The 9,007-nt window shown below is 33.8% G+C and overlaps 1 protein-coding gene across 1 annotated transcript in view; it reads right to left on the minus strand.

Moving 5' to 3' along the window:
- The window catches only part of LOC106665795 (E3 ubiquitin-protein ligase MIB1), a 590,106-nt gene that overhangs the window by 578,147 nt on the left and 2,952 nt on the right, over window positions 1-9,007 (minus strand). Inside the window, exons 2-10 of the mRNA XM_014392511.2 lie at window positions 8,388-8,529; window positions 8,136-8,307; window positions 7,839-8,073; window positions 7,661-7,780; window positions 7,433-7,587; window positions 7,196-7,355; window positions 7,006-7,129; window positions 6,700-6,941; window positions 6,442-6,639 (exon numbers count right to left, since the gene is read on the minus strand). Coding sequence (XP_014247997.1) covers window positions 6,442-6,639; window positions 6,700-6,941; window positions 7,006-7,129; window positions 7,196-7,355; window positions 7,433-7,587; window positions 7,661-7,780; window positions 7,839-8,073; window positions 8,136-8,307; window positions 8,388-8,529 — 1,548 coding nt within the window. The remainder of the gene's footprint in view (window positions 1-6,441; window positions 6,640-6,699; window positions 6,942-7,005; window positions 7,130-7,195; window positions 7,356-7,432; window positions 7,588-7,660; window positions 7,781-7,838; window positions 8,074-8,135; window positions 8,308-8,387; window positions 8,530-9,007) is intronic.

The following is a 9,007-nucleotide window of genomic DNA, read 5'->3' on the forward strand; positions in this document are numbered from 1 at the left end:
AATGGTTTTTACTCAAGATCATAGGCACTGTTTTCCTTTTCTACTTTTTTTGTTTGTCTGGCAATATTTTCTATTTCTATGATTTGACTTTACTTTTTTTGTACTTTCTCAAAACCTGGTACACTTCATATGGGTAAGCCATCCGCCTCTATTGTTATTTAGATGATAGCCTATCATCATGGCAGAATAAAGACGGAAAAGTCAACTTAACCGATTTCTCGTTTGCCCACCCCCTCTGAAATACAATTCCGGGCTAGAAGAGATTATACGACTGAGGGATCGGTGGCCTATTGTCTGATAACGCCGCTGTAGCGCAATGAATCAGCGTTGACACATCCCTATAATGGTTTGTTTTTCCATTGAGTTTGCATTGGCACGTTGAAATCTGCGGAATCCCTATGTGGCGTAGAGGTTACAAAAACCGCAAGCCCATCTGCTCCTCATTAATTACTTTCCAACCATAGCCCCAATATCTAGTGTAATTAATTGCCCCGCATAACTGAACCCCTGCTGCTTCTCGGGTTTCTTTGTCAATCTGGCCCCATTCACCTCAGGATATTGTCATGCATGACTTTAATTCTCCCTTCATCGGTATTGGCCCAGACTGTATTCTATTGGAAGTATTGATCGCCGTTATAAGAATTAAAAGTAATATCGTGTTTCAGCAAACTTCAGAAAGTCAACGGGAATAAAATTTTCTAATATAAGAACCTCATGTTATCGATTATTTAATTCACAAAAGAGCAACCGTGTTCTTTTGTATTTAATACATAAGAGTAGAGGGGGAAGAAATAATAAAATCTTAATAAAAGCAAAATTATATTGTTGAATTTTTCTTTACTACACATAAATAAATCATCAGAATTAAATTTATCAAGCTCAAACAAGAAAATAATTTATAAGAATATTGTCTTTCCCAAAATGACGACGATTTTTCTACCATAACATATAAAAATATATTTAAATGTTAGACCTCAACAAACGTCTTGGACCGGAATAACCAGTAAATTGGTTCTATTGTAGAACGTTTTTCTGTTTGCCGGATATTTTTTGACGAGAAAAGCATTCACGGATGTACAGATGAATAGAGTAAGTTGATCGTCTGTCAACAGGAACCAACATACAATCACTCTCTACTTCGAAATTCTACCTGTTTTTCATGGTCTTTTATGGATAATCTTTCTTGTCTAAAAGGACGAACAGGTTGCTTAGAAATACGCTTAGCTTTAAGGTCTTAGGTTTGTTGCAATATATCTACTTTGTAAGAAACACAATCCAACGAGAAATTCAGAAGAGTTTTACACCTTCCATTCCGAGGGGATTAATAAGTTCTGCACCTCTTGGAACGCATTCCCCTACCTCGCCAGGGCCTGCCTGTTTGCACTACTGTTAGAAACTTCCACATCGCCTGAAAGTTTCCTCGTGTTTGTTCTAGAAATCAGCAGACCCAACGCTTTATATAAAGGGGTGGGGGAAAAATACGATTAAAAAATGTTTTCAACGAAAAAGAAAGTACGCATCAACTCTAACTTGGTTTGCGCAGTCAATTGTGTACCGCTACTTACTCGCGTTATGGAAAATAAAAAGTTCATGGGGTCTGTAGAAAGTGCCACTTTAGCTCACCTCCCACAAGTTGAATGTCGCCTGTAAGTTCTGAGCTCTGTAACAACGAGCAAGTTCGATATTTTGGTGGAACGACACTCGATATTTGTAAATTGGAAGAACGTTTTGTTTCAACAAGACATACAAACCAAACATTTTACGAAGTACAAGAAATCGGGAGTTCCATGAAACTGGACACTTTTTAAGTTAAAACAGCTGAAGAAGGGGAGCAGGCAACACCCCGAAATCGATCCGTGTAAAATAAAAAATATTTTTATAAAATTGTATTTTTGGTTGTCTTCGTCTATGGAATAAAATAAATAAGATAAAAAATAGATGAAATCGAGCTTGTCATGAAAATCATCCTACAGTTTTGATCTTTGCTTCTTCCCGCTACCATCTGTTCCTACCAATAGGTCACGTCCTTGGAGGGCAAACGTTTCATACATTGGACGATGTTACAACTGGATAAGTATTTGTTTGATCAAATTCCAAGGAATGATAACGCCAATATTTTAACGTTGAATGTGTTTATTTTGGAAATAGAAACAAAAATTAAATGTATTTGTACCGAATAATTTAAACCCGATTGTATAAATTATGGTAAAAGTTTAATTGTTAGAATTTTCTAAGCAAGATATTAATGTTAACGAATAAAAAACAAAGAAACGACATGAAACAAAAGAAAACAGCTTTAGAAAATAGAAAGATAATAGTATGAGTTAGGTTGGTTTAAAATTTTGAAACATATGTATACAGTTAAGTTCAATGTGTTAGAAGGTAGAATATTATCCATTAAACATACTGGAATTTACTTAGTCTGTTTGAACGCTCGATTATGAAATCAATCAGAAAGTTTGAATTACTTAACTTTCATCACTTTATCGCTCCCTAATAAGAGAGATGCCTAGTTATATTTTTTCAAGGAAACACTTGCGCCGGGATTTACCTTGTCCCATTTACGGAGGAACTCATTAAAGCTCTCGGTTTCAGTTCTAAACGGCAGAGGTATTTTCTAAAGATTTTCATTTCCCTTGGATCCGTCGAGATGAAGGGGTGGTGGGTCGAAGCCTTTAATGAATGTCCTGGTGGGTATGGGACGAAAAACCAACGGATTTTCTCACCTCTTCACAGACGCGTCCCGCAGTTTTTCCGTATGGTTGGGTTTTTCATTTAGGAGCAGCACTGTTATGAACGCCCGCCCTCACGCTGCGTGGGCCGTGAGGGCTCCTTGCCCCCTCAGATTTTCATTTCCGGTTTCGCCCCGCCCCTCCTTCAAGTTTAATAACGGATCTAACCCTCTGCAATTTATTGAAAATGTCTTTATAATTGATGCACCGAAAAAAGGGGATTTTCCATTGTTTATGCAAAAATTAAGGGGTGAGGGGGATAAAATTGGGCGTTAAAATGCATTTGTTGCATAACTCTTTTCTCCAAAATTAAATTAAATTAAACTAACAAAAAATCAAAACGTTTATAATAAAAAAAACTATTCAAATAAATTAAGTACAAATATTTATTTTAAGATAGGACCAGACAACTAAACAAATCTCAGCGACTCTCGGATATTTGAGCATACTGGATTGCATAATGTTTTTAACATTTTTCTTATTATTTACTATTCCATAAGCAACATTGTTTAATGTCATAAGTTAGACAAATAAAAGTCGAAGATCTTGATATTCTGACCAGTGTTAATAAATATTGAAGTATCCATTTCTCAAAATAGTACATAAAAGATATGTTAATGATTTATTTAAACATATTACTGACTTTCTATGTCATCTGTACATGTATAAAGACATTAGTCACGTTAGTTAAATGGAATATATACTATCATAAGTACATATGACCAATAAACAGTTGAATGATATAAAAGTCATCACTTTCATTTTAAAATTTCCAAAATCCGAATTCAAAATATTAAACTTACATCAGGAAAACCGTAATAAATATAAATTTTTAGTGAACTCTAATTGCAGATTTGTTTTATCTTAGTATTCCCCTCTGCAGTTTTCATTGCCATTGATTAAGCAGCAAATTGAAATAATAAAAGTGTGCATTAACTAATATTTTTTACTGTTTGTATTTTTGTGTCAATACAGAGCATAAACTATATTTTTATCTTAGCTTGTCATTCATCTTATTATTCTTGATAAATGACTTTTAATTATTTGAATTTAATTGTGATTATTACTATTTTTATTTGGCAATGCAACTTTGATAAAATTTTGTTTGACTGTCAAATTTGATTAATTATTATTGAATATTTCAGTGAAAAAATAAATATAATCAAACAAAGCTTTTTTATAGGCAAACATGAAAGAGAAATCAATCATCTCATCTTTTAATTTTTCTGCATTTCCAATTATTGCCACCATTGCAATTTGTCGTCTCAAGACATAATTAGTCCTTCCATTCAATCAAAAAGGAGCAAAGCATTTTACTGAATAAAGGCTTTTCAAAGACACCGTAATACTCTTTTTACCCCGAGGTCAAAAGATGGAAATATTACAAGTAAAAATATATCAAAAGCTGTAGCAGGGTTTTATATAAAATACTTGTTAAAAAGCAGTAACTCTTCTTTACTTAACCATGCTGTTTCAATTGTATCATAATTTTTTCATAATTGTACTTTGTTATGAATGTGTAGAGATTAGTGACCGTTAATCGATAGTTATTCAGATATCGTGAGATGCGGTCGGGTGTGATGTAGGTTTCAGAAAATTGGGCACTCTCAACACGACACACAAGGATGGCACAATTACACAGAAGACAAACACTTTGAGCCCTGAAGATGATCTCAATAAAAGATCGAAACGTTGGCACGATAAAGAAAATGTTTTTCTGAAACCTACATCACACCCGACCGCATCTCACGATATCTGAATAACTTTGTTATGAATAGCAAACCATTTCTATGAGCTAAATCATTAGTTTTATTGTAAACTAAATTGGTGTGTATTCTATTGAACATTTTTCTGGAATAATGGCATTACACCCTCGGGATGCTTTTAACACTTTTCTACGCAGTTATTTCCAAGATTCATTTTTTTTTTTTTTTTTCAAAAAATAATATGCAACTGAATTCAACCCCAAATCAAAACTTTCGAAAATTGAAGGAATTGACCTACCATAGCCACTCCTTAGTTCAACCTAGCTCCTTCAGCCTACCACATCCTACAAGCAACTTCCTCAATGTATTCATTTTTCATACATTGTCAAGACAAAAACTGGATAGACTTTCAATCAAAATAGAAGATACCACCTGGAAAGTGAGCAGCAGGTCTCTATTATGATTGCCTATATGAACAGTTCGGAAAATTACTACAGTTGAAAACATATAATAAATTTCAGTTAAACATTGTCTGAAACATGTTTTACTTATTTTTACAGACTGTTTTTCGAGGGTGTTGTTAGCCAACTTTTCACTGGGACATTGAGTGGGGGTTCTTCAACACAGTGTCCAGATTTTTTAACAGAGGGAAGGAGAGGCAAGGCAATCTCTAATTGGGAAAATCTTTCTGAGTTACGTGCTCATATGTATATGTCTTATTTTGACTTTACAACCTGGGGTAACAGGTTAGCAAGTTAAGGACAACTGAAGAAAAAACATGAGTGATGACAAATCAGAAAAAAAAGAGCACAGAATTTTCTGTTTTATGCACAGAGAACAGGTAATGACGACTAATGTTTGTCTATAAATAATATATACTACTACTAGATTTTTTAATTTTGCAATAACTTTCCACTTCAAAAAATCATAATTGGACATGTATAATAAATATTAAACATACATAAAATTTTCCACGAAAATGATTTATTTTATTTTATTATTTTAAAGTATTATTATTTTGTTTTAATATAACTTATATTTACAAAATACAATAAAATTATTAAAAGTACTAATGTGATTCTCATTACTGGCATCTCATTTGACAGTTTGTAATGGGTGTCAGGGGAGAGGGAAGTTTGAATACCAGCTCCTCACATGATCGCCATTAGAGTGAATGTCATCATCATTAGCGGCTCCTGTGTGTGACTACACAAACTGTAGGCTCTCTCTTGACACTTAATTAAATTTCAAACTAAGGACTTGCAAACTTTCTTATGAGCACAGAAACACTTAACCCCTGGGAAAACAGTGTTCCAATCTTTGGATTGCGATGAGAGTTGTGATTACTACATTTTTGTACTGTTTATAAAAATCTATTAATCAGAGCAAATGTGTTCTAATGAAGAAAAAATTTATCACAATGTGATTCTGTTATATTTTTGTAACATGAGTAGGACAAAGTAGAAAAGATCCACTGTAATAGTTGGCTTTTCTTGTGAATTACACCATTAATTCACATATCCCTTTCTACCCTATCTTCCATTCAGTTATTAACTGGGCTTCATTAAATTAATTACTGCAGATAGCGAAAATGGAGGCAGTGGTTAGCAAATTAATCAATTTTAAACCCCCCCCCCATTATGTGTGCAAATCCCACCATTCCCATCAGACCCTTCCTTACTCCATTCATTTCTGACTGAATTGTTGTGAATTGTGAATATTTTTCAAATTTTTCTAAGACAGACGAAAAACTCAATCCACAAAACAAAAAGGGATAATAAAAAATCTATCTTAAATTGAATTACATATTATCACCACTCTGAAAGTTGTTCCATTGAACAATAAAAAATAAATAATGCAGTAAAAAATTAAAAATTGTAATCAGATTGAATCATTTTGTTCATATCATTGAGATAATCCAAATATGCACTTCACTTCACAAAAAATTATTATTGTATAATTAGTATTGTATAATCAAACTTGTTAAAATAACCTCAACATACCTGTAAGCTGGGATGGCAGCCGAGTTTAAGCAGAGTTTTTACCACACCAATATAGCCTTTGTTGACACCAATGTGGAGAGGAGTCTGAGTTCTATTGTTTCTTATGTTTAAATCAGCTCCCGCTTTGGCTAATAACTCGATAACTCCAGGTTCATTGCCAAATGCAGCATGGTGAATTGCCCGTTCGCCACTTTTATCCTTAGGAAATAATACAATAATTATTAACAAATAAATGCATATATTAAGAGAGTCACATACTTCTATTTCAATATTAGCGTTATGCTTAAGGAGCAACTTTACTACTTCAACATGACCATTTTGACTTGCAGCCTGTAGAGCAGTATGGCCTCCAAATATTGCATTCACATTGACTTCTTTTCTTATAAGGACTTCTTCACAAGTTTGTACATCACCATTGGCTGCAGATCTAACCAGTTTTAAATTTATGTCACCCGTTGATGAAGCTTCAAAAATCTTTTTCAAGACTGCACTTAAGCGTTCTTTAAAATAAACATTGTTTTAATTAAAATGTTTTAACACAAAAAATAATTTTTGTATACATACCACCTCCAGGATATGATATTTTAGTAACAGCAAGTGGATTGTATGTCCATGATGTCCCACAAACTTCAACCTTCAAGTCATTATCGTGGTATATTTGTTGAATCCTCCCAATGCTGCCCAAAGTCTAAAGTTTTTTTAAATACAAACCATTAATGCATTTGTGTTTCTACATAAATTTAAAAAAACAAACCGGAGTCATTGCTGTGGCCCATTCTCCATGCCCTTTTTGCAAAACTTTCATACGTTCTAAGTCACTACAAATCTGGACAATATCACCAACAGTAAATTGTATGTTGCGAGAAGATGGAGATGCTGAGACTTTTGTAAGAACAGCAGGATTGAAAGTCCATCTGAAATTCAAGCAAAATAATTTATAAACATAATATAACAATAAATATTAATAATAATAAGTTTTAATTTTTCTCACCTGTTTCCACTGGGATATGTAACAGCAATGTCATGATCTTGGTCAATATCAACCACTACACCTGTAGTTCCAAGACATTCAAACATTCGATCTGTCCAACCTCCATGTCCTTGCTGGAGAGTCTGTACTATTTCCAGTTCAAGATCTACTTTAACCTGTAAAAAAGAAAAAATTGTTAATATTTACTACGATTTATTATTATTAAGAGGAATAAATTATGAATTCTACCTGATCGCCAATGCACAGTCCATGTGGTCCATCTCTTCCAGAGTCATGCTGACCCAATAATGGGAGATGGTCACGATAAACTGCATGCCCTTTGGCATCATGCAGCACTTTTAAATCAGCCTGAGCAAAACAAAAATAAAATAGTACATTTTGTAATAGAAGAATGAGAAAAACTTACCATGCCTTCAAAGCCAACACGGTATAAATTTTTGGAACCATTATCCCAGACAACATAGGCAGCAGATCTTGGAGAAGCAGCAGACCAATCTTGAAGATCATTCACTTTTCCTCGTCTCCCATTCCCTCCATCCTGGTCTTCCCACTGCCAGTCAACCCCTCTAACTACTCTAGCACCTGGATATATACCTCTAACAGCTAGTTTCTTGCTTTTCCTTCTTGTCTCAACCAATACGCTAAATTACATTAGTTAGTTTACAGTTTTCTTTTAAAATCAAATTTGTGTAAAAACATTTACCGTTCACTTCCGGGTACTGTTATCCTGTAAAATCTGTGCCGGAGCGAATGTTTGTCTGTGTGGTAGCAAATAGAGCACAAATCGTAATTTGTGCAATCAGCGCACTTCCAGCGGATTCCGAATATAGGCTGTTGTCTACATGTATCACAAAGAGTTCCTTCATGTTTTACTCCTAAAAAAAAGGGGGGATTAGGAACTAACCAAATACAATTTTTAAACAATTTGAGAAATGTTTATTTAACAATAACTTACCTGTTGGCGAACTGTCAAGTATTCTAAGGTCGTAAACACCAGCACATCTATAGTTGGCAGCAGTTCCATTATCCCAAACAACGACTACTTCTTCAGGCGATTCAAAATTGCGAACTGTGCCAACATGACCTTCTCCTCCATCCTAAAAGAAGAAAAAATAAATTTGAAAAACAATGATCATTCTTTAATTCATGTGGTTTCAATTAATCTATGGTAAAATAAAATTCATCTAGTCTTCCTATTTTTAATAAGCAGTCAGACATAAGTAGTACCGCCAATTTAAAAACAATAACAAATAAATATGAATAACTACATCAAACAATTATACAAATTGTAATTGTTTTAAAAATTAAAAATTATTTCCTTACTCACTAATAATAATTTATAATATGTTTATATCACTATTTTATTATACAGTGCTATGACAGTTCTTCTCTGAAGATGATGCAAAACCGAAATGCATTTGAGTAACATCAATATTCCATGAGGGTAGATGAAACCAGTAAGTGACCCAGTGGCAGTTCAACAGGTGTTCACTGATTTGCAGACCAACACCTACCATTAACTTTGTATACGACCTCAAAGACATTTTTATATCGCAATTATGTACCTGACTGTTC

The sequence above is a fragment of the Cimex lectularius genome, unplaced genomic scaffold (genome assembly GCF_000648675.2).
Source record: "Cimex lectularius strain Harlan isolate CLEC.00 unplaced genomic scaffold, Clec_2.1 scaffold54, whole genome shotgun sequence".
Lineage (NCBI taxonomy): Eukaryota > Metazoa > Arthropoda > Insecta > Hemiptera > Cimicidae > Cimex > Cimex lectularius.